The 26,267-nt window shown below is 48.7% G+C and overlaps 1 protein-coding gene across 2 annotated transcripts in view; it reads left to right on the forward strand.

The window, feature by feature from the left end:
- Positions 1 to 7,168: 7,168 nt before the first annotated feature.
- The window catches only part of LOC101151182 (heparan sulfate glucosamine 3-O-sulfotransferase 3B1), a 50,381-nt gene continuing 31,282 nt past the window's right edge, over positions 7,169 to 26,267 (forward strand). For both annotated transcript variants that reach the window (XR_004067801.3, XM_019013713.4), the window contains exon 1: positions 7,169 to 10,267. Coding sequence is in view for 1 of the 2 variants with exons in the window: in XM_019013713.4 (XP_018869258.2) it covers positions 9,714 to 10,267 (554 nt within the window). In the remaining variant the exon portion in view is untranslated. The remainder of the gene's footprint in view (positions 10,268 to 26,267) is intronic.

Genomic DNA, 26,267 nt, shown 5'->3' on the forward strand with positions numbered 1-26,267 from the left:
TTATAGCAGTGTGAAAACAGACTAATATAGTGTGTGTGTGTGTGTGTCTGTGTTAAGGGAGATATATGGGAACTCTCTGTACTTTCCACTCAATTTTTATGTAAAATGCTCTAAAAAATAAAGCTTATTACAAAAAAAGTGATGAGGAAGAATAATAATTCCCTAACTCTCAAAGAATTACAAATAACATGACCCTTCTGAAAAACAAATAAGATTAAAGAATAGACATGTTCATGTAAAATGCTAAAAAACAACAGAAGAAATAGAAAAGCAAGCTGCTGACAGACAGATGGCAGAAAAGAGTGAAAGAGAAGAACAAAATGACAAAATAAAAAAAGAATGAAAATAATTGAATTGTTCAGAGATCAACTAGACAGGCCAAAGGAAATGATACACACATTACAAATTGGAGAACATCTAAGATTTGAAACTATTATACAGAAAAGTATAAGCATGAAAGACAAAGGAGATATATTGGGTTCATAATTAGTATAGTCCTATGTTGCTTAATGACAGGAATACCTCTGAGAAGTGTGTAGTTGGTCATTTTGTTGTTATACAAACATCACATAGTGTATTTACATGAACCTAGATGGCATAGCCTACTACACACCTAGGCCATATGGTACAGCCTATTGCTTCTAAGCTACAAACCTGTAGAGCATGTTACTGTACTGAATACTGTAGGCAATCGTAGCACAAGGGTGTTTGTGTATCTAAGATACAGTAAAAATAGTATTTTTTATTTATTTTTTATTATTTAAGTTCTAGGGTACATGTGCACAACGTGCAGGTTTTTTACATATGTATACATGTGCCATGTTGGTGTGCTGCACCCATTAACTCATCGTTTACATTAGGTATATCTCCTAATGCTATCCCTCTCCCCTTCCCCCATCCCCCAGCAGGCCCTGGTGTGTGATGTTCCCCACCCTGTGTCCATGTGTTATCATTGTTCAATTCCCACCTATGAGTGAGAACGTGCGGTGTTTGATTTTCTGTCCCTGTGATAGTTTGCTCAGAATGATGGTTTCCAGCTTCATCCATGTCCCTATAAAGGACATGAACTCATCCTTTTTTATGGCTGCATAGTATTCCATGGTGTATATGTGCCACATTTTCTTAATCCAGTCTATCATTGATGGACATTTGGGTTGGTTCCAAAAACACAGTATTATAATCTTATGGGACCACTGTCCTATATGTGGTCCTTTTGTGTTTTGCAGCACATGACCGTATTCTGAAAAATAGAACAAAACAAGCAAAATAGAAAAAAAAAACCTAAAAATATACTCCTTAAGTAGTGAGTAAACCATAAAGCTGGAAACATATTATGTTTCAATTAAAACTGATACGGAAAAGCCACGTCAAAATAGCTGCTAGTGAAGTTATTCAGCTTTTAAAATAGCAGATAATTTGAGTCACAGTTTTGGAAAAGCATGTTTTGCAAACTTCTTCCCTTGAATTCAACTGTAAAGATGCCACCGAAGCAAGAGATCCCAGACTTTAGGGTGGGGAAAACACCAGAAACCTTAGGAAGGTAGAAGGTTTTTGTATTTCATTGTGGGGAAGAAAAATGGTACCTAAAGTAGAAGGGGGCCAGTTACCACCATAGGAAATAGGTGAAGGAGGAGCTTTGGTCCCCCATCACCTCCCCTACATGTAACTACAAGGTAAGGAAGCAGCAATTAGAAATTACAGTGCTAGCTGGGGTGTGGTGGCTCACACCTATAATCCCAGCACTCTGGGAAGCCAAGGCAGGAGGATTGCTTGAGTCCAGGAGTTAGAGACCAGCCTGGGCAACATAGTGAGACTCCGTCTCCACAAAAAATAAGCAAAGTTATCTGCGTGTGGTAGCACACACCAGAAGTCTCAGCTACTCAGGAGGCTGAGGCGGGAGGATTGCTTAAACCCAGAGTTCAAGGCTATAATGAGCCATGATGGCACACTGCACTCCAGCCTGGGTGACAGAGTGAGACCCTGTCTCAAAAAAGAAAAGAAAAGAAATAATAGTACCCTGAGCTCAGGTACTTGAAGTTTCCCTGACAGTGGGAGTCATCTGAAGTTAGTACGAAGAAGGTTCCATAGGTAGTAGTTGAGCCTCATTGACAACACCAGAGTTCCCGTTACCCTAAAAAACAAGTGGAGGGGGCACAGGCTATGGTCTGGGATTTTTGTCCTTCCCAACTAAATATTGTCTGCTAAGCAGCTGATAGCCCTCAAGAACATGAGCTCACTGAGAAAAAAAAATAGACAATTGAGGCATGCAAACTAACAGTCAAAAAATAGACATGCTGGATATAACACATACATTGGTTGAAAGAAAATATTCAATGGATGTGAGAAAATGCGGAATGGACACAAAGAATGAACTAGCAACATCCTTTGCAAGTAGAGAACAAAACAAGTTTCATTCAATTCTAAGTGGAAAGAAATAGTACATTATAACCAAAGATTCTCTACTCTGTCAAATTTTTCATCAAGTATTAAAGGCAACGGACAGATATTCTCAAGCAGGTAAGACAACAAAAAGTACAGCATCCATGAATACTTCTCAAACAACATCGAACATTAACCAATCATTCCATGAACTCCAGCCAACTATAATGTATCAAAAATGAAGTTCTCAGATTTCTTCGCTCCTGTGAGTCACATAAACATAAAACTAAAAGTAGAGAACTCCAGGAATGGTAGTTAAGACTACAAATATTATCAATCTTGATAGAGTAAAATAAAGTGTACACTGCTTCATTTTAAGTTGGAAGGATGAAAACAAGTATGTATGCTTATTTACCCAGTTTTTAAAATTAAGGAGTGAATAAATGCTGTCTACAAGGAAAATGTGTAGTTTAAAAAATGAGTCCAGACACAAGCACTGTACTTTTTTTTTTTTTTTTTTTTTTTGAGAAGGAGTCTCACTCTGTCACCCAGGCTGGAGTGCAGTGGTGCGATCTCAGCTCACTGCAACCTCCGCCTCCCGGGTTCAAGTGATTCTTCTGCCTCAGCCTCCCAAGTACTGGGAGTATAGATGCGCGCCTCCATGCGCAGCTAATTTTTGTATTTTTGGTAGAGACGGGGTTTCACCCTGTTGGCCAAGATGGTCTCGATCTCTTGACTTCGTGATCCGCCCTCCTCGGCCTCCCAAAGTGCTGGGATTACAGGTGTGAGCCACCGTGCCCAGCCTGCACTTTCTTCTTAACTTTAGAGGTACCATTTAGGAAACCATACTCCAGCGACATTGGAGCGGCTCCGATGCCCGCCCGGAAGAGAGCGCTCTGGCCCAGGCCTCGCAGCTGCGGGACAGCCGGGAGCGGAGCAGGGGGCAGCCGCGGAAAGGAAAATGTGTTTAGAGGTAAGGAAAGGAAATGCTCCAAGGGATAAAGAGACATTTATAACTTCAATCATTTTTAAGTTGACGTTACCTGTAGTCAGTGTTTCTAAGAAACATACCCTGATAGAGAGCGATCACCCATATGACAGAACATTGCTCTTTAATGCTGCCATTTGGGTAAAGAAAGGAGGGGAGGAGAGGAATGTATACTTTTTTGCTTTTATTCGCAAACAGTGTTTGGCAGTTTGGGGTCAGAGAGAGTCATATTCTGTATTTCTTACACATTTGATCCTTTTCAGGGCTTGTATAAATTTTTCATCATTGAAGAAAAAAACTAGCTTAATAAAAAGAAAATGACAGGTGAAAGGTAAAAACTGTTCATATATTTTGCTATGAAGAGAAGCAAAAAAAAAAAAAAAAAAAAAAAAAAAGGAGTATGTCTGGATGCTGATGGTAACCATACTTTAGAGAAGGAGGGGTGCAGGTTGGGTTCCTGAGGAAATGTACAGGAAGCATATAAACCAATGCATACAGCACCTGCACCTGTAGAAGGAAGGAGGAGGAAGCAGGTGTGGGCAGGGGGAGAAGGTCAGCTGTGGTGGAACCCAACACCCTTTCCCTGACTCACAAGAAGCTCTGGAGATTGAACAGCCCTTCAGAGATGTCTGAAGTTGGGCTGGGAAGAGCAAACCTTTAGCTTCTACATCAGTCACTGGCCGGGGGTCACCTGGGAAGCAGCATACCTACCCTTCAGCCTAGATGCTTTCCGCAATCGTGGAGAGGCGGACTGCAGGAGGCTGTGCTGACAGCACGCCAGCAGCTGGGGCAGCAAGTCCTTCACTGATGCAGTGCTGGTGGCCCATCAGTATCTGCCACAGGGAGATGGCTCAGGGATGAGGAGATGGCAAAGGCTGAGAAGCGAAACACTACTGGGGTTCACTGTGCTGGAACTAGCCTGCAGCTTCCTCCATTATAACAAGGGTGGAGTGCCAACTGGTGTGGAGGTTTGGTGGTGGAAGGGATAGACCATCCCCTGTCAGCATCTACATGCTCAAAGAAACTTTGAGAAATGTTATCTCTTGCAGGAGAGAAGGCTAAGAAATGTTTGTCTCAGAGACTGGGAAAGCGGGTCTCCTGGGGACACTTAGGAGAGTTGCAGGGCACGTTTATATGCTTATAGAAGTGGGAAAATTAAAGGAGGACGAGTCATCTCTATCACGTTTTCCTCCATCAACTCAGTGGCTCAGGCTAGGAAACTTGAAGGCAGAATTGTCCTGGAAGATTTCCAATGCTAGAAGCATCATGGAGGAAGAGAGGGGCTGGAGGTATTTGTAGGAGAAGAGGACAAATGGAGGACCACAGATGGCTGGTGGTACTGAGGCTCAGAAGTGTTGTACAGCTTGAGCAGATTCGGAAAAGCAATGCAGCTCTGGTGTATCATATGCCAGGGTCCTGGCATGACACCCTCCACTAGGTAAATAGAGGAGCATGGGACTTACAAAGGAGCTGGAGGAGAAGAGGACACCCAGGAACGGCGTAGTGCCTTGGCTCTGGTAAGTGGGAGCTGTCCTTGCCATCCTAGGCCCGAAGCGGGAGGAGAGCAATCATAAGAGAACCAAGGGACTGTCGGGCTGTGCGGAGAGGACTTCCGAACAGGGGCCTGGACTTCCAGGTGGGGGAAGCAGCCAGCCCTTCAGGAGCCAGCCAGGAGACAGCGTGCGGAATAGGGGCCTCTCCCTCAGTCTCCCCATCCTTCGATTCCCTGTCCCTTTCTCTAGGAGACAAGGGAGGCTCCGGCCCAGAGCAGGATGCCGCGTGGAAGAATTTGGAATCAGCGCACACCCCTACTCCTCATGACACAAGTCATCAAACCAACCAGGGCGTCAAAATCTTATTTATAAGCTAAGAGCATCCATCCTTCTGTAGCTTGCAGAGGGCTCCTCATACATGGCAGCGCTTCCTGTGACAATCCCAGAGGGTCCAACTGGAACTGGAAAGTGCACCATTCCCAAGGCGCAGTGGGAGCTCGCTCTGGGAAGTTTCTTCCCTCTCCGCGGAGGCTTCCAGCCACTCTTACAAGGAATTTCTCATCCCTGCAGTCGGCTTGGCCAGCAGCAGCCGCGGGGCTGCGCCAGTGCCCGCCTCTGGCCAGGGGTTCCCGCGCCTCGAGCAGCGCCCTGGGCCCTTCTACGGGAAGAGGGGATGGCGGCGTCCGCGACATCCAGGAGCTCGGACGACCGCAGCCTCACCACTAACCCCGAACAAAGGTACAGCGGGAGTCCAGGCCGAGATAAAGTTCCCTTCCCAGTCCGCTGGGGAGACAACTGGCCGCGGCTGCCCTCTGCTCCGCTCCCGGCTGTCCCGCAGCTGCGAGGCCGAGGCCAGAGCGCTCCCTTCCGGGCGGGCATCGGAGCCGCTGCGGCGCCGACCGCCCTTCACGACCGGGCCGCTGGAGAAGGCGGAGCGAGCTCGCAGCTGCTAACCCCCGAGGGGCCGCCTCGCTGGCGAGGGGAGCGGGAGGAAGGTCCGGATTCCGGTGGCAGGAACTGGGGCTCTGGGCCACCGGTTCAGGCTGCCCCAGGAAATGCCTGCTTTGCGGTGCCGCAGAGGGTATAGAGGAGCTCGGCCCCAGAAGGTGGCTGTTGGGGAGGCGGAGCTGGCCGCAGGCTGGAGCAGCTGCGGAGCCTCCCATCCCGAGCCTAGAATCGGAGAAATTTCAGGCGGAAAATACTGCGGGGATCTTTTGGCTCAAGTCTCCCATTCTACAGATGTGAAATTTTAGAGTGACCCGACTGGGGTCGCACAGAGGGCTGTTGGCAGCAGGACCTGGGGGAAGAGCGAGAGGAGAGGGCCCCTGTGGCGGCCCTGCCCTGTCGTAAAGGAGAGGGGCTGCCTCCCGGATGAGAGCCCTGAGAGGCCCTAGCTGCGCACCCTATTCGGTAATACCAAATAAACCAACCAAAATAAAACATAAACCTTATAGACGTGCTGAAATACAATTCTCTCCTTTCTACATTTCCGAATACAAACATTTTGAATGAGTTTATCAGAGGTAAAACCTTTCCCTCGGTTTTAGTGGTGGCAGTTTGCTGATGCCCAGGGTCCAAGCGTGGGGAACCCCGCACGGCTGAGCAAAGGTTAAGGGCAGAAGCTCAAACTGGGTTCACGGTTAATTTGGCTACCAGCTCTGTCCAGGTTTGAGCCTTGGGTTCTGCATCTGCGGAATGTGAAGACGGTTGGGAGAGATGGCGCTTGCCAAGGGTGGACCGAGAGTGACCGCCGCGCGTGGGAATTTCACGGCGCAGCCTGCGACTCTCTAGAGCAATGGGAGGATCAGCTAGGTGGGCAAAAGGGCCAAAGAGTCAGTTCGCCGCCCAGGTCGTCCTCTGGCGCCGCTTCCCATCCCGCCCGGGCGCTGTCCAGGCCCCAGACGACCCTCCGACCTTGTGCCGGGAAGGCCCCGCGGCGCGGTGCGCACCGCGAACTCCCCTGTGGTTCTCAATAGTTGGAATTGAAAGGACGCCGGGTGGGTCCGGCCCGAGACTTAGCTGTGGGAGCTCAGCTCTGCGCTGCAGTCAGAGCAATTTCCGACGCCCACATCTTTATCTCTACTCCCTCCTTCCCTTAATCCACCCCCGGAAAAAAGAAACGCCAAATGTATTCAGCTGCCTCAATTTGTAATTGCTCACTTATTAGACTTTACTAATCCTCAGGACAGGGACCTTTTATATTGGGATTGTCAAAATCCTTAAAACACTGGAAGACTCACACCCAGGCAGGCCTGAAGTTAGCCACGTGGGAGCTACAGTTCGCCTAACACACACCTATACAACATGAATTTTCCACCTAAATAACATAAAATTTGAAGACACTCCCTACGGAGACACTATTTTCTCCTCACATTTCCAAATAGAGTCGGGCTAGTGCTCAGAAATATATTTGTTCTCATGTTTTAGAAGTTTAAAATAAATGGATTAGATTATGAAATTAAGAGCGAATAAGTCACTTCGAAGAACAAACACAACGTCCCAGTGAGACACGGAAAGAAAAGCTAGAAAGAAGTTATTGCGGAGAATATAAAAGCGGGAGGGAAATCCTCTGCCTAATTTATTCCTCCCTCAACAGTTTTGTAAGAAAACGTCTTGGGTTCAAAGTAGTTGCAAAGAAGTCTCCCGTAGCACAGCCGGGGCGCACGGGTCCGGTGCTGGCAGCTGTGCTATCTGAATCCTCTCTGGCCATTACCGCTGCCCAGGCACATTTTCAAACCAGGGGTGCTAAGGTCAGTCTGGCTTTCTGCGTTTGCTTCCGACGAGGGGGGACCGGACCCAGGGTGGGGCTGCGTAAACTCGGGGACACTTGGGAACATTTACTCAGGAAGTGAGAGGGGCCGGCTGCTGGTGGCTGGTCCTGGACAGCGTGGTCGAGGGACCAGGGCTCCGGTCGGTTCCGCTGCGCCCGCCATCGCCGACAGTGAAGTAAGTACAGTGCGGGCGGCGGCTCCCGGTGAGTCACTTCGTGAGTGACACTCAGCCCCGGGGGTCGCGCTGGGGTTGGAGTCGGAAGGAATGTTCTGTCCCCGGAACCGCTTGCAGCCAGGAGTTGGAGGCCCTCTGGCCCCGCAGAGGCTGGGTTGCAGGCATCGAAAACTTCCTGAACACGACCAGTATGAATTTGATCTCCAGCTTCCGAACTCCAAACGCCTGGGCAAGAATTCAGCAAAGCGCAGCACCGCTCACCCGCACGTCCCCCAGCTAGCGGTTGCTGTTTCTTGGAACACGCGTTTATCCGCCCCAGTCCCGGGTGGGTGGGTCATTTTGCCAAAGAAAATGTGGTTGGGGGTGCCTTCGAGTAGACTTTCACTATTAAATAAGTGCACCTCAGTGATGGATTTGTCCCATATTGATGTTTGACTTTTTAAAAAGCGGTGGCGAATGACAACACGAAATAATCAGTGTCACAGGTTAGCAAATCAAACTGTCTCCTAAATTAAGGCAAATGTTGGTTTTGTATCTATTCAGGAAAAAGGGGGAGATGGAAAGTTTTCTCAAACCTAACGTCTCCAACAAACTCATATCCAGATAAAACTTCCTACACATGACTCCCACGCACAGGTTTCGACCAGGAAACTTTTGTTTACCAGACTCTCTTCCCGGTAATTTCTCCTGTCTCTTTTCCCCTCCCCAACCTACTTTCGGCAGTTTGGAAGGCTGGAGATTTTTGTTAAGGACACTTTACACTGATCTCAGTTAACCGGCAGGCCAAGCTAACCTGGCAAAGAATAAGAAGGAAAGACACACACACACACACACAAACACACACACACACACACACGACAGCGATTCCCAAACATCCTTTCTACTTAAACTTCCTAATCCCGTGCCTGTCCCAGAAGGGTCTCCGAATGAGTCCCCGGCGTGGGTTGGGGGGGGGGGGGGGGATTCGAGTGCCTAGTGCATCTCCGACCCTGCTGTCCCTCCTCCAACCGCCTCCCTACTCTGCAACACGTAAGCATCACGAAACCTCCTGCGAAACATCTGGATGGGGACTCGTGTCCCAACATCTGGGCAACTACCGCCAAGGCTGGCTTCTAGGGAACGAGTGCGGAAATGCGTGCGGGTGTGGGAGCGCACCACTCAGTAGGGTAGGACCTCTCCCAGCGCTAGGTCACTGCAGCATTCTTCCCACCATCTGCTCCTGTCACCAGCCCCTAACTCCGCCCCTCTAGGCCCGCCCCTTGTTCCGAAGCCAATAGAAACCCCTGACCGCCCTACACCGCCCAGAAGCCTTTCCACACCCCCTCGTCCTGGGAGCGGGTTGGCTGCTGAGCTCTCGGAGAAGCGCCTGTATTTGCATGGCGTTCGGGGTTTTTGGTAGGTAGAGCAGCCCGTCACTCTGGAAGGCCGGGACCGCCCACTCCACCTCGGTCCACAGCTCTCTTCCTGCGCAGTTCGCCTCCGCAGCCTCTGCGGGGAAGTGCCGGGGCTGCTCGAGGCTCAGTTCTTAGGACTGCAAGGAGGCAGCCCCGGCGTGCGGCGGTGCGCACAGTCTAGAGTGGCCAGGGCGCGAGAGTGCAACGTCCTCCTGGCCCCGAGCGCGTCGTCGCGCCCCGGGAGCTAGACCCTCGCCCAGCAGTTACCGCCGTCCCGACTTTCCGTTCCAGTTGCAGCTCCTGCCGGGCAACATGTCAAGAGCAGCCGCCGCTACAGTTGCCGCCGCCACCTGGGGAAGAGCAGCAGCAGCAGCGGCGGCCGCGGGCACACGGGGGCAATAAACCGAGCCACCCGGGCGTCCAGCGTCCCGGGGAACCCTCTCTGCGCTCACTGCCCGGCGGGACCCACGCCATGTGCTGAGCCATGCCCCTGGCCGCGCCCGCGGGCAGCGCATGGGGCAGCGCCTGAGTGGCGGCAGATCTTGCCTCGATGTCCCCGGCCGGCTCCTACCGCAGCCGCCGCCGCCCCCGCCACCGGTGAGGAGGAAGCTCGCGCTGCTCTTCGCCATGCTCTGCGTCTGGCTCTATATGTTCCTGTACTCGTGCGCCGGCTCCTGCGCCGCCGCGCCGGGGCTGCTGCTCCTGGGCTCTGGGTCCCGCGCCGCACACGACCCGCCAGCCCTGGCCACAGCTCCGGACGGGACGCCCCCCAGGCTGCCGTTCCGGGCGCCGCCAGCCACCCCACTGGCTTCAGGCAAGGAGATGGCCGAGGGCGCTGCAAGCCCAGAGGAGCAGAGTCCCGAGGTGCCGGACTCCCCAAGCCCCATCTCCAGCTTTTTCAGTGGGTCTGGGAGCAAGCAGCTGCCGCAGGCCATCATCATCGGCGTGAAGAAGGGCGGCACGCGGGCGCTGCTGGAGTTTCTGCGCGTGCACCCCGACGTGCGCGCCGTGGGCGCCGAGCCCCATTTCTTCGATCGCAGCTACGACAAGGGCCTCGCTTGGTACCGGTGAGTTTCCCTGCCAGGGGCAGGGTCTCCATCATCGATTCAGACCCTGAGCTAAGGGAGACATGGCGTATGATAGGGAATTGGCAGGGTTACAGCTTCGGACCACCCGGGGTAGGGCAGGGAAACTACCGCAGATTGCGCAGCGCATCCTGTCCGGGTGCGGTGAGGGTTGCGCTCCGCTTGGTTCTCGTCACAACCCACAGAAAGTTCTCGCGGAGCACTGGTGCCCTTGAATTAATCAGGCGACCTCGCCGCAAAGAAGAAGGGCAGCGACTGAGACCGCCCTCAGCAAAGCGAGCCACCCTCTAACCATGGGGGTATCCGACCCGAATCGTATTTTATGACTCGTTTTAAATTTTTTCCTCCCGGAGCCCGAGACGCTGGGAATGTTCTGAGCCCCTTTGGTCGGTCTCCGCCCTCAACGAACTTCTAGAGCAGCTTCTGCTTCCCAGATGGGGAGAGGGGGTGGGGGCCGCGGCGTCCGGGCGAGGCCGCAGAGTCTGTTAACTTTTTGTTACAGTCCGCCTGGTTACCGGAACCCCAAGGGGGTCAGACCCGCCTCGCTCGCGAGCCGCCTGGTCTCGGGAGGGTGAGCCGGGCGGGTGGCCCGGCGCCTCCGCCTGGCGGGCGGGCGGCGCGCGGAGCGTGGAGCTGTGCTGGTCCCTGTCGGGCGAAGGCGCGCACTGCAACCGGCTGGAGCGGCGCGAGGCTTTGAAGGCGTCCGGGCCTCCGGGCACCGCCGCCCGTTTCCGCCTCCCTGGTCTCGGTGCTGGGATAGGGAAAGCAAGGACGCGTGTCTCCGCGGGGCTTTTACACGTCCGGAGCAAAGAATATTCGGGGCCCATTGATTGAGAAATGAGGGTTGCTTCGAGGTCGCGGCTTCCGGAAATTCTGTTCTCGAGTCGGGTTGCGGGTCAGGTTCCAAAGGGACAGCGGCCCCGGGGTCATAATCACTACCTCTGCCCACTGCTTTCCGCAGCTGCTGGTCTTTGGGGTGAGCTGTTGGGTTGCCCGAGCTTCGGGTAAGGTGCGAGTGGGCAGGAGGTCTAGATTTCGGCCTCCGATAACTGTCTTTGACTAGGGGCCCAGGTACCGACCCCTACATTTTCGTTGGGGTCTCCACCCGTAACCCCAGCCAGCACGACATTCAGACACCCCTCCAGGCCCAATTAGCTTCACAGAGGCTCAAGACTTGGGAAAACAAAAGAGGAGAAGATAACTGAACCCCTCTCCCTGTGCCCACCCCACTGTCGGGACCTGGGTGGGTTGGAGAATAAAAGAGGGCTGACCCCGCGGATTAAAACCGCTCACTTCCCAGCCTCGTCCTACCCCTTCCCCTTTGTCCTTAATGTTTTTTTATTATTGTCAGGAGTTGCCCAAGTCTCGAGGTTTAGCCAGCCGTGACAGTCACCTTTCCCACCGTTCCCAGGCTGTGACCCATTCTCGGGACACTGGTGGATGAGAATGGGGTCTCTGGAGTCCGACGCCTGGATTCACGTCCTGGTTAGTCGCGTGAACCTCGGTGCTCTCATCTGTGCAGTGGGAATAATGCAGGTTCTGGGCAGGGATGGGAAGAGTGAATGCGCTAGTACGGTAAGGTGCCTCCCAGGCACGTGAGGGCCTCTCTAATTGTTAGCTATTGTCACCGATTGTATTGTTATGACTTCTACCACCACCACTCCCCCTCCTCCTGGGATGGTGATTCCAGGGCCAGGCGGCAGGCTATAACTAGCGCCTTTCCAGGTGGAACCCGCCAGAGCCCGAGGCAGCCTAGGATTTTCTGGGATCAGACACACTTGGGGCCGGGTTGGGAGGAACTGGCAGGAAAAGGACTGAACCCTTAATGTCAGGCGGTTTTGAAGCACCTGGGGCAAGCTATGGAAATCCCCACAGGAAGGCTCACGCAGTCTCTTAGGAGGCTGCCCTCCACCTGCCACGTTCTTTTTGATTGACTAAAAAACGCTGAATGAAGAACGAAACCCGCGTGGAAACCCTCGCTGCGCGCCTGCAGCGGACAGCGCAGCCCTGGAGGTTCGGGTGCGGACTTGCGCCCGGGGGCTGCGCTGCGAGCGGCCACGCATGGCGGCGGGACCCGGGGGGCCGCAAGGGCTTGGCTGGGCCGCGGGAGGCGGGAGGTTCTTCGTCCTCCCGAGCCATCTCCCTGAACTGACAAGCAGGACTCCCGGGTCCAGGAGGCACAGGGCCCGGGGCGGTGACCCGGCGGATCGGGCGGCCGGAGGAGCCCACTGTAAATGCCGCAACTGGCCCCAAACACTGCGTTCCTGGACTGCACCAGCAGCTCCTGGCGCGGCCGCAGAGTTGGTGGATATTTTCCAAGGGGGAAAAAAATCTTTTAAATGCCATCTGTTTACTTTAAAAATGTTGATTACTTAAGAAAAACGAATGGATGTCTGGGCAAAGGTATGGACGTCACAATTATTTTGAAGGCGTCCTTTTTAACTTTAAACAGACCACGCCAGGAGGAGACTCCTGACCCAGAGCGCATTACCTAAAATCTGGTACCCAGAGTGCACCCTTCGCCCTCGTTGGAGTTCTCTCCTCTCTGCCAAGCTTTGCTCCGTGCCAGAGGTGTGCTCCATTGTACCTCCGCTCTGTCCCTGCAGTCAGGCAACCAATTGGAGAAGAGTATAAATAGTAATTAACCAGGGAGAGTTGTAATTCAGAAACCTAGTTAAAACAAGTCCTCAAAAACTAGAGAATATGAGAGTGGGGAGACATTTTGAAGGCATTAAGAACAAAAAACGATGGGCACGAATGGTTGAGTCTGAGGATCAGCATCGTAATCTGTTAGAGAACGAGGTCGTGGCTGTGTCTGTGAGTGGTTAATGGGTTTAATCGGTTGATACACAGCCTGCTAGTGGCCTAACCAGTAGCCCAGGGCCTGGCAGATTTGCATGACATCTCGGAGTTTGATTGCTCTTCCTTCCACTTGGCAAAAGGAGACACCATCAGCCGGATCAGGAGGGGTCATGGTGAGATGGAACCCACCGAGGTGGTGTACAGAGCTGACGCTGCCACTGGCCAGAGTGGCAGCCTTTCTACCTCCTTAACCCTGCAAAAATCAAACGTGCTAGTACGCACTGTCCATCCACACTGGAACTCCAGTTGGTTTTAGTCTGCGATGATGACTCTTCTGGGTTGACTTTTCCAATTCATTTTGCAGCCCTCTTGAAGCAGGCCTCCCAAACTTAGCAGGCACCAATGAGAACCTCACAGAGAGGCTCATCAAGCAGGCTGGTGAAACTGGGTGTTACTTCCTGTTCCATGGGTACCCCATAGTGTTTGGGAAACAGGGGGCTGTGGTTCAGGAGAATTTCACATATGCTAAGATGGAGAAAGAACCTGCCCTTTACATTTAGGCTTGGGATGTTAATTTAAAGTTTGAATGACCAAAAATTAGATCTGTAACTTTTAAAGTTTGTCTTTGTGATTTTACTTAAGTGTTGGTAGATATTCTTAAATTGTAATGACCTCAGTTTGGGAATTAAGTTAGCCAAATATTGTGTAGTTATTGTTTGTTATACAAAAATATGCCTTAGACTGTACAGCGGCAGAAACTCCCTCTACCACCTCGGCCCCACTTTCCATTCTGCGTTATACAAAATAAGCTGACACGTTAATGCTGTGGCCCACATTAAACAAAGTATATTGTACGTGTGTGTGTGTGTGTGTGTGTGTGGCATAATAAATGGTGGTAGCTAACACTTACCGAATGTTTTCCCTATGTTCCAGGCACTGTTTCAAGTTTTACAGGATTAGCAAATTTAATCCTCATTACAGTTCTGTGAAGTAGGTACTTTTACAGATGAGGAAACACAGGCACAGAGAGGTTTAGCAATTTGCCCAAGATCTCACAGCTGGGAAGTACCAAAGCTAATATACCAACCCAGGCAGTCCTGCTCCAGAGATCATTCTGGACCATTCTGGATCACACTTCCTCGCTTAAGTGATTGAAGCTAGATATTTATCATATAGCATGGGTCCAAAACTGAGTTTGCTTTAGAAGAGTTTGACAGCTTTCTGACATGCCTTTAGTGGTCTCAGCGCAGACTGCAGATTTTGTCATTCACTTGAAAAGAATATCAGCCCCCAAGCAGGATAGTTACTACATCTAACATTGGTTGATAACTAGAGTGAGGATATTCACACCACTGTGTCAGTTTCATTTTTCTGCAAAGGACAGTTAGAATCAAGGGAGTCACTAAAATGGCAAAAAATCCCTCAAGCATCCAGAGAAAACATAGCAAGTGTCCCTCTTGAGGAGATTTATCCTCTGCCATTTGTCCTTTTTAAGGCTGGGAGGATGTGAGGTTAAATGACATGTTCCAGAACTTCTTGGAATTAATTTATTCATAAAAAGAGTGCCCCCAAATCAAGTTCATAATTAACTTGTACTGATTAACCAGCAGACAATTATAGCTAACACTTTTAGCAGATTCATTTAGAATGAACATAGAAAACCCTGTAACTTCAGAAATCTCTCTCTTGAAAGCTAATAGCTGAAAATAGCTATATTCCCTACATTTTAAATTTAACAAATGCTGAGAAAACAAAATTGCCTCGTATTTTTCTAGTCTACTTCAGAAAACCTGGTAGCAAAGAATGTTTCTGTCTTCACTGAGGGAAATTTAAGATAAGATCTGGTTGGGGATAATCCATTTTGAAGTAATTGCACTCTCTTAGTCCCAGAGTTTAAACCAAGTATGTAACTCACTTCCAAGATGCTGGGTGAAGATAAAAAAAAAAATTCTACATTTGTGTGCAACAATTTGAAATACAAACCATCATGTTACAAAGCTCTCAAGATTTATTAGCAAGACAGTGGAGCATGTGTTGAACTCTGTTTTTAATTAGGCACCTAAATTAGACCATAAAATGGTTGATTAATCTTTTACAAGTTGAAGGGAAAATATAACATAAATTAACCTAATCATAAGTGTTTTCCCAGATGCTCTGGGTTAATAAAATAGTCAAAATTTAATAGCAACCCATTTGTTTTAGATAAATATGATGCTAAAATATATGAATTAGATTACACTTATTATTTTCCAAATGATATGTTATCATTGAACAGGTCTCTAAAAATTAGGTTGCAGTACATGTCTTAAAAATATTTATCAAAATAGAATACTACAATTAGGAATTACATGTTGGCTAAACTAGATTATGTTTTTTAATGGAACTTGATAATTGAAAATTTACAATTTAGCATAGACTAGTATTTGTGAAAGATATTTTTCCAGCTAAAGTTGTATTGCTTGAAACTTTAAAATGACCTGTCACAGCTTCTGTGTTTCTAGTTTGATGTTTTAGTCTGAAAAAAAAAAAACTTTTTAATATTTTGAAAAGTCAATATGTCATATAACCTCATTCCACATACGTATGCTGATTTATCTTTTTGTTTATAATATGTTGTAGGAATAAGGTTTTCTGGTTATATGAAATGACTCCTTGAATCACTAAAATTATTTATAATTAAAAGCACACCAGGAATTTTTTTAAAAACTCACCAGTCAGCTAGTTTTATGAATCAGGGAGGTGGCATTTATTTCAAGGTTCAGAACTGAAATACGTGACTCAGGCTGCTTGCCGACTGGTTTCTATGACAGTAGTTTTTTGAATACTTTATGTTCTCACTCTATGAACATGGAAATTAAGTTGATTGACAGAAACACAAAATGCCTACTCTAAAGGCAGGGCATAATGAGCATTTCTTTTGCTGTGAATAGAGTTAGTTTCCAAATAGGGTGCTACCTCTCTCATTTAACAGTCGAGGATTTCAGACAGTAAGAGAAATTTCAATCCTAGGCTGTTGGGATAGTCAGGAATTCCAGCAAAATGAGTCCCCCAAGTATGTGGCATATTTTCAAGTTTAATGAAAACAATATGCTGCCTACCTCGAATGAAAACATTTACCATGACTGAAAAGAAAGGAGATACTGATATCTTTGAAAACTAATTGTAAGTAGAGCATGAAACTTTTTATATATTTAAAACATTACCTTGTTGGAACTCTCGGGTTTCTCTCAAACTATGCCAAAATAAAACTAACATCAAATAAAACTGATGTTCGTGCATGCTGATTTTTATTTCTGATTTTTCTTGTCAAGAGATTTGGGGAAAAGTTTAGGACGTGAGAAGCAATTACCATCTTAATAAAATGATAATAAATAATTTTTATGGCAGCCAAGAGGCTATGTGTTAAAATACTGCTAATGCTAATAAAACCCACCATTAATTTTATTTGTACATAGATAAAAGTGGTATTAATTTCCTTTATAAATTCTTTTAAATACAAATTTCACACACATTTCGGTAACTTGAAAAATATTAAAAATATCTTGTTACTGGCTCATTCAGAAAATGTACTTCATTGTGTCATGGATGAAACATGTTTAAATAGCAAAGTTGTACTGCACAGGTTTTGCCTCCCAAAGATTGCTGTTTGTAAAAATTATGAGTGCGTATCTTTAGATTTAGAGCTGGTTAAAGAGTACTGTCCGAGAGGAGTTTATATTTTCCGGACAGTAAAAAAAGTACACACACTATACATTGTTGGAATAAGATATTTTTGTTCTAAATATGGCAGATGTGAGAAAATAAGACTCTGGTTTAACATCAAGTTGATTGTGTTTCAGCCCAGACTCTCTCGCCAAGGGGTCACTATTTTAAACGCCATTGCCCAGAATGTGAACGATTCCATGTGTGTCCATGAAACACCTTACACGTAGGATTCAGAATCCCTGTTTTCTCCCAAGTCTTTGCCCCACACTGCTTAATACTGTTACACTTGCTTAGAAACCCATAAAATGCTGAAAGATGGTTCTGGGCAATGTGAGATTTGAGAAGCAAATGGAGAGTGAAAAAAACATTGGGAAGAGCAGTGAGAATCCCACTCTTGATTTAATGAATGGAGCTGGAGGGAGAGCTGCCCCCCTTTTTCAGGTCTGCGGACGGAAGTGTCCAGCAGGGCCCCAGCTGCCCCCGACGTTGCCACGTGTCCGCTCCTTTCGGGAGCTAGGGGGGCGTTGGCTTGGACATCCCGTTCTGGAAGGGTGGCCGGGGGCGCTGCCACGGGCAGGGAAAATGGCTCCGAGCCACCCGGCCTCGGGCATCAATCGACGCGCCCCTGGTGTCGCGCGGGATCGCCGCCTCTGGCCCGGGGGCCGCTGAGCCGGACACAGATGGCGGAGCTTCCCAGTGCGGGGGCAGGGCTGGCAGCCGAGACTGGGGCCGCCTCCCCCGCCCCTCGGCTGGCCGGGTAGTCCGCCGTGGCCACGTGACCAGCCCAGCCGTCCGGCCTCACCTGTTGGGCTGAGCCTGGCTGAGCGGCCCGCACTAGAGGCGGGCGGTGCCGGCGGGACCCGTCTTCGCGCTGATTGGGTGGAGGGGCTGCGGAGAGACCAATGGTGTTCCGCCTGAGAGGAGAACCCCGCCCAGAGAGGCGGGCTGAGCGGGCGCGCCCCGCCCCCGCCGGTGCTGGCCTGGCTGTTGGCAGCTCAGCTTCCACTCGGTGCTGCTGATTTGGTCCTGAGCTGCCTTGGCTTTCCAAGTCGAGCCTATCAGCTGTTCTATTGTGCTCTCTTCCTTTGGTTCCTCTCTCTTTGTCCTGTCTGCACCCTCCTGCACAAATTCTCCTGTTTTCTGGAGCGGAGATGTCTGTTCTCCGAATGTTCGGCTCCCGAGTCCTGCAGGGAGACCGCCTCGCCTTCTGCAGCCCTGGCTGGCAGGACCCGAGTGGGCCCGAGTGGATTCTTTACAGCCGAAGAGGACACTTAGGCTTTTTCGGACCTTATTTTGGGTCTGGGAAGCGGGAGGGGTTGCTGGCAAGAAAGTGAATTCAGTTGAGTCAATTTGCAACGAGCACGTTTCGTTTCTCCCTTTTCTCCGCCCCCGTTTCTCTTTGGGGGGTAGAAATGGATAATCCTCTTTCCACCCACTTCTATAATGGGTGCCTGTAAGGCGATTCCGCAGATTCAGTGGATAACAGAAAATACCTTCATTTCCATAATTTGGCCCATTAAATGACAGGACGAAGAGAAAGTGGGAAGGACTGGGATGGAGAGGAGGAAGAGGAAAAGGCCAGTATCTCACAAGCTCCTTCCGATCCCTGAATCTCACCTGGACTCAGACCGAGTGGTACGCCCCCTCCCCAGCACCTTCCGCGCTGTTCACACACGCCAGGCTCGTCCTCCTAACCCTAAGTCCTGTGCACAGAGCCCTGTAGCCGCCCCTACCCAGAGCAGGCACTGACAAGCCCACCCATTTCTAGTGCTGCCCAAGGTGGACTCAGCCCACAAAGGCCCCAGCCCCAGCCTTTGCGGATAGGTTTCCTCCGTGGTGCCAATAACTCTTGTGGATTTGAAAGAGGCAACCTTTTTCCTCGCGTTTCTAAAGGGCTATGAAAAGGGCACGTCGGGAAGTGCACATAAGACGTTGAATATTGTTGCATGAGATGTTGAAGAAATACAAGATTTCGTTCTTACTTCCATTAAAGTACAATCTCCCTGGGGAGAGACACACAAAGTACACAATTAGAGACCAGTAATTCTCTTCCAGATCGCTCCCGGTGCCTTTTCCTAGCTAAGCAGCCTCTCCCTGCCCGTCCCGGCCTTGTGTACCGGAAACTCTCTTGGCTGGATCCAGCCCTTCCTCCTGATGTGCTGTCGGGCTCGTCCCTGGTGCCCTCTTCTCTGATTGTTCCAGTCTGCCTCCGGGCACTTAGCATATGCTAGTGCTGCCAGTTGACACAGATACACAAAGCAGTAAACATCCTGTTCCCACTGAAGGTCCCCAAGTGTGTGGGTGGATGGGTGTGGGAAGGGATGAGGTAAAGAGAGAAAGGCAGTGAAGTGATCATTACCTTATCATTGATTTAAAATACTTATTAATGGAGGAAGCCAAAGGTGACCATTTAAAATCCTTTTCTATAGTCAATGAATAATACATTCGTATAAATCATGTTTACTTACTTTTTCATTCATCTAACAAGGATTTTTTTTTTTTTTTAAGACAGGGTCTTGCTCTGTCACCTAGGCTGGAGTGCAGTGGCACAACCTCTACCTCCCGGGCTCAAGCGATCCTCCCACCTCAGTCTCCCGTGTAGCAGGGACTACAGGTGCACACCACCATGCCTGGCTAATTAAAAAAAACAAAACAAAACAAAACAAAAACTGTAGAGATGAGATCTCACTATGTTAGCCCAGGCTGGTCTCAAACTCCTGGGCTCAAGCAGTTCGTCCTCCTCAACCTCCCAAAGTGCTGGAATTACAGGTGTGAGCCACCACGCCAGACCCAGACCGTATTTTTAGAGCCGTTTTAGGTTCACAGCAAAATTTAATAAAGTACACAGATTTCCCAAATACCCATCAGTCCTACACGTGCACAGTCTGCCACTATCACCATCCTCTACCAGACTGGCACATTTGTTACAACTGATGAACCTGTGTTGACACACCATCACTCAGGGTCCGTAGGTTTACATTAGGGCTCACTGTTGGTGATGTACATTGTTTAGGGTTGGACAAACGCGTAATGACCTGTATCCCACATTATAGTATCATTCAGGGTAGTTTTACCACCTCAAAAATCCCGTCGGTGCACTTGCTCTTATCTAGTGCTCTTATCAAGTACAAGGCAGCACTTAAAACACTGAGGAAGTACAGGAGCCATGAACTTGTCCCTGAGAAGCCTGTTTTAGTTGGTGGCTTGTATGCATACCTGTAATCCCAGGTATGCATCGACTTGTATGCATCGTTTCTCTGCAGGACCTCCTCTTCCTTGAAGCACCACTTAAAACAGGCTCGAGATCTGTAGGCAATTTAAGCCTGATGTTTTTACTTTTATTTTTGAAATCATTAGTCCTACTAAATTACTAGTAAATCTGACAACCATTTAAGGAGGAAGCAGAAGCATGAGATAAGATAGTACAAATTTTAAAATATGATTTTTGCATTTTACTTTTCCAGGAGCTTTCCAAAGAGAGCTAAGGAAGTAAGAAGGGGCCAGAAAGTCAGCAACTGTGTGATTAAAAAAAAAATGTCTTAGCCTCCGTATGCAAGAACTTGCTGTGTGCAGGCGAGTGGGCCAGGCGCTTACTTAATCTTAACAGCGATGCTTCCTGTGTGATTTCCCTTATTTTCCAAGGGAGGAAACGGAAACTCACAGAGATTGCCTAAGGTCATACAGCTGTATCTGTAGGTGGCTCTACCTCTTGGACCTAAGGAAGAAGGGAACGACTCCCTGAGGGCCCTTCCAACTCCATAACTTGGAGGCTGTCTACCTGCCTGAAATTCAATGCCGTGTTCCTTCTGGACCAGTTTTAAGCCATCTCTTCTGTTGTTTCTTTCCTCCCAAAGATGTAGACTTTTCCACTTAAAAGCATTTCCAAGATTCTATTTTTTCATCCTTTTTTCTGTCCCTATTCTCTTTCACTCCCCACACTTGTTCCTAGCCTGTCTCTGTTGCTCTGATGTCCATGTTGATGGTGGCGGTCTTCAACCATGCCATCCGTGTGCCAACCCAGCACTTTCCTGCCATCCCTGTAGCCCTTGCCCCAACATCTGTGCATTCGACTCCCCTTCTCTGACCGAGGCCTGCTCCCATCCCCTCCTCTACCAACTCATCCCTTCTCTCCCACCTGCCCTTTGTGCTGCCCCCCACAACCACACCACTCAGATTCTCAGCTCTTGGGATCACATTGACACACCCCCACATTTTACACTCTGTGGCCCATTGCTTCTGAGCTGTATTGTCCAGCACCATGAGGACCCCACCCATGGAGACACTGGGTTTTGTACCATCCCCAGCAGGTGTGAGTGAAAATGTCTTTTTTTTTTTTTTTTTTCGGAGACAGAGTCTTGCTCTTTCACCCAGGCTGGAGTGCAATGGAATGATCTCGGCTCACTGCAACCTCCGCCTCCTGGGTTCAAGCAGTTCTCCTGCCTCAGCCTCCCGAGTAGCTGGGATTACAGGTGCCCACCGCACCACACCCAACTAATTATTGTGTGTGTGTGTGTGTGTGTGTGTGTGTGTGTATATATATATATATTTTTTTTTTTTTTTAGTAGAGACAGGGTTTCACCATATTGGCCAGGCTGGTCTCGAACTCCTGACCTTGTGATCCACCCGCCTCGGCCTCTCAAAGTGCTGGGATTACAGGTGTGAGCCACTGCACCTGGCCAAAAATGTCTTATATAAAGCTGATCTGGCCCACCCCAACTTTATGCGCTCCACTGAGAACTTGGCCCTTACTTACTCTGCAGCTGCTAGCCCTGCTAGTCACCACCCCTTACCTGTGCCAAGATGACTTGTATGCATCGTTTCTCTGCAGGACCTCCTCTTGCTCGAAGCACCACTTAATTTAGCTCTTCCTACACAAAAGGAGAAACCTCAGAGAGATGGCAGCCTGTATATGAACACCACTCTCTTAACCACTTCTCGACACGGCTTTATTTTATACCTTCCCCAAGACTTCCCTCCGTCATTTCTTTTCTTTTTTTTGAGACGAAGTTTCGCTCTTGTTGCCCAGGCTGGAATGCAGTGGTGTGATCTCAGCTCACTGCAACCTCCGCCTTCCAGGTTCAAGCGATTCTCTTGCCTCAGCCTCCCAAGTAGCTGGGATTACAGGCATGCGCCACCACACACGGCTAATTTTGTATTTTTAGTAGAGGCAGGGTTCCACCATGTTGCTCAGGCTGGTCTCGAACTCCTGACCTCAGGTGATCCACCAGCCTTGGCCTCACAAAGTGCTGGGATTACAGGTGTGAGCCACTGCACCTGGCCCCCTCCATCATTTCTAAGGAGGTGCTGTGTTATCTCTTTTCAGTATTATTTGAAAGAAATCTCAGACATTATATTGTTTATAAATCTGTGGGGTTTGGGTTTCTTTTTTTGTTTTTGTTTTTGTTTTTGTTTTGAGATGGAGTTTTGCTCTTGTTGCCCAGGCTGGAGTGCAGTGGCACGATCTCGGCTCACCGCAACCTCCGCCTCCCGGGTTCAAGCGATTCTCCTGCCTCAGCCTCCCGAGTAGCTGGGATTACAGGCATGCGCCACCAGGCCCGGCTCATTTTGTATTATTAGTAGAGACGGGGTTTCTCCATGTTGGTCAGGCTGGTCTTGAACTCCTGACCTCAGGTGATCCACCCGCCTCGGCCTCCTGAAGTGCTGGGATTACAGGCATGAGCCACCCTGCCCGGCCTGGGTTTCTTACTTAAATTTTTATTTACATACTTATAGAAAAGTGTACAAATCAGAAGTGCACAGCCTGACACTTTTCACAAGGCAAACATACAAGTATGTTGTTGGTAACAAGCGCCAAGATCAAGAAGTGGCAGTTCAAGAACCCCCAAAGCTACCTCTGTATCCCCTTCTGGTTACCGTCCCCATCCCAAGGACAACCACTATCTCACCTTCTACCACCACCGGTTAGTTTTGCCTGTTGTTGAACCTAATATAAATGACACCTAACAGTGAATATTCATGGGGTTTTAAAACATGCACATTTACTGCCTATGTTGACAGGTTGGGAGGTTTCACATACAAATCCAGATTTCCTGCTGCTTTTATAAAGGATCGGACAGTACCATGCCTGCCTTTCTTATGGCAACAAATGGCTGGACCTGGTGAGCCCCTGGGCTTGTGAAAGGGGGAATCGTCTCTCCTTCCGACATTCTGCCCTCCCTGCCCCTTCCTGTCTCACACTGGGCAGCTTCTCTCATTTGTTACCAGAGTGGGGAGCTTCAAACAGTTTTCCCACTTTTTTCAGGTATGTACGTTTCACGATTAAATTTCCTCAATCCAGTTCATCACGGGCATTCTTGTTAGAGTTGGGCAGGAGCTTTTATCCATTTGACTTTTTCATTTTACACTTTTGTAGGGATCCCAAGAGAGGCTGTGTGGAGGTCTGATTAGCTGGCTGCCAATTAAAATCAGAATCACCTTGATGAAATCATTTTCAGTGACATGCTTCTCCTATTTTTTACTTTTTTAGTTCCCTAACTGGCTTTTCTATGATCGCATTCCCCAGTTGGCAAATCTTAGGGTCAGCCTTTTGCTGTGGATAGTCAGATCACTCAGTCATTCTGGTGTCAGCAGAATACCCAATGTGTACCATAGAAATTGGACCCAGCAGTGTTTCCTAAACCAACTCTCCTGTAGGACCACGTTTTCCCCTAATGCACTGTGGCTCAATATGTTGTCCTATTGCATGTGACGAGCACACAGAGCATGCCGTGTGCCTCCTGCCATACAATTAGCAACACGCACACTGGCTAGTGAGTTTACTGATCGTGGCCTTGGATGCTGTCGCAATGTCAAATTACTTATAATAGTTTTAAGTGCTTCCTCTCAGGTTTTGCATGTATTTCCTCCAGAACAGTTTGTGGGGAGTCCTGCAGGCCACACTCTGAGATGCGCTATTCCACGTTTCTTTGAGTGAAGAGAAAGTTCTTCTGGGTGTGGTGGCTCATGCCTGTAATCCCAGCACTTTGGGAGGCCGAGGTGGGTGGATCACCTGAGGTCAGGAGATCGAGACCAGCCTGACCAACGTGGTGAAACCGTTTCTGCTAAAAATACAAAAATGCCAGGCGTGGTGGCGGGTGCCTCTAATCCCAGCTACTCAGGAGGCTGGAGCAGGAGAATCACTTGAACCCAGGAGGCAGAGGTTGTAGTGAGCTGAGATTGCACCATTGCACTCCAGCCTGGGCAACAAGAGTGAGACTCCATCTCAAAAAAAAAAAAATTAATAGGTAGAGGGTAGAAAAAAAGAGTTCCATGTTAGCATATTAGAGGCCCTGAGAAATACTGTAGCTAAAAATAAAACAAAACAAATTTATAAATTAAAGTAAATAAATGTTTGTTTCACCTAGCATTTCCCCCATGAGTACAGAACCCTCCTTTCATTCATACCTTCCTGAGGCATTGTGAGGCATCCTGAGGCATTGTGTCTATCCAGATGCCAACTTGGGCCATATTCGCCAAACATGTTTCTGAGGTTTCTTGCAGTTCTAAGAGTCTGACACTAATCCTGTGCTCCCGCTCTCTCTCCATCCACCTTTACCCCTTGGAGCAGGCTTCCCGTTCCTATAGCTTGAGTTATTCCTCTCCCACACATCTCCCACTGTGATGTCATCTCAAACCTAGTATGTCTGCACCCTCCCCCTGGCCCCAGATGATTGCTGCAAAAAGAATAAAGAGCAAGAAGTGGAGTTGCAGTGAATCAAGGACCCTGGATAAAAAGTGGCTGAGGCTGAGGCCGAGGCCAGGGGAACAGACTTGCTGATTAAGATTTCAAGTCGGGTCTTGCTTTGCCTCCACTTGCTGTTATTCTGTAAGCAGGCTAATTGCAGGTTCAGCTTTCCTCCAAGCAGCTTATGTCTGTTTTCAAAGGTAAGTGTTCTGTGTCGGTGGTGTTTATGGAGCAAGATGTTTGATGGTGTTGGAAAAGGTGAAGCTTTTTTCCACCCTGCCTGGCCCTGTGTGGCGCTTGTGGTCTGAGTATGTTTTATGCTTGCACCGAGATGATTGCTCAACCTGGTTGTAATGTTGAGGTCTTCACTAAATAACGTGAGTGCCACATGTAAACATTGGCAGCCTTGAGCTGCAAACGAAGCCAATAACTTTTTTAAAAAATGCATTTTCCCCCTTTTGTGTGGCCAAGGGGAACACTGAAAAGTGTTCTGCAGTTCACACAGCACCGGAAACAAAGGAAACTTTCAGATTAGGTGTCACTGGGGAAGGAGGCTAGTGAAGCCTTTTAACAGAGAGAGATGGGGATTGATTTACCTGTTTGTATAAAACTAAAGTTACAGGAGTATCTGGATTTCTCCTGCAAGCACTCTAAGCTTGCCATAGTTATCTTATTATCTCCTGATACACTTACCATAGGTTCTTCGTACTTGGGGAAATTCTAACATCTGCATGGATCGCCTGCTCACCTCTACTTGAGCCCTTGCTCAGGAGGAGGCGTTTGGCAAGGACATTTCACATGGTTTGTGGGTGAATAGTTTCACACCAGAGTGGGATCCTCTATTGCATGTACTCGACTAGCTTTTCATTCTTATCACACTTCCCTTCCTATAAAGTTACGTATCTTTTAAAGGGAAATTTAATACCCATCTTCGCTTTCTGTGCGGCCTTGTGAAAATCAGGCAATAACAAGGACAGCCTTATTGCCAGTGTATGACCAGAGCATCTAGATGGCACTACTAGTGGAATGTCGTCTTGTCTACCATTCATTCATTCATTCATGATTTTCTCTACCAGACAGTTTTGGAACTCCTAGAATGGGTCAGGTGGTAGGCAGGCATTGGGAAAACAAGGTTTTAAGCCGTTGTCCAAATCCTCAAAGAACTCACCATTTTGGTCGAGGGGCCATGGTGAGAGGTGTATAGAACAAACTAAGAAATGCTGTAGGAGCAGAGAGAGAGAAAGAGGCCCAAAGAAAAAGACACCATCCATCTGGGCTCTGAAGCATGGATAGGAGCTTGCTGGCTGGTTGTCCTGGAAACTGATCAGAATATTCAGGGCTGGGAAGCTCTGTGTGAAAAAGGCCCAGAGAAGCACAGAAGAGCACTGCAGCTTGGGCAAAATGGTGAAACAGTGAGGGTGCCTGGAACTGGGGGAGAGAGGAGCCAGGAGGCTGGCTCAGAGGTGGAGAGGCTGGAATGGCACATCAAAGAGAGGGCTTTTATCCTACAGACAAGGGAGTTTTTCAGGCCAGCAGAGCTCCTATACCAGAGGCATTCACAAGCTTTATATGAGTTGTGAATTCAAATTCTTTTCATGTATTTTCAGGGAAAATTTAAAAATTTGTGATTTCAAGACAGAGAAAACACATAGATGGTTTTCTAAGATGAACCACATTTAGCCCTGCTGGGTGATTCGAGTAAGGCTCCCAAAGGAACAAGCAGCAGTTCCCGATGGTGTTTGCAAATATGGCTGGGACATGCTTCCTCATCCCCACTCATTGCCCCTGTGG

This window comes from Gorilla gorilla, chromosome 19 (assembly GCF_029281585.2).
Source record: "Gorilla gorilla gorilla isolate KB3781 chromosome 19, NHGRI_mGorGor1-v2.1_pri, whole genome shotgun sequence".
In the NCBI taxonomy this organism is placed as follows: domain Eukaryota; kingdom Metazoa; phylum Chordata; class Mammalia; order Primates; family Hominidae; genus Gorilla; species Gorilla gorilla.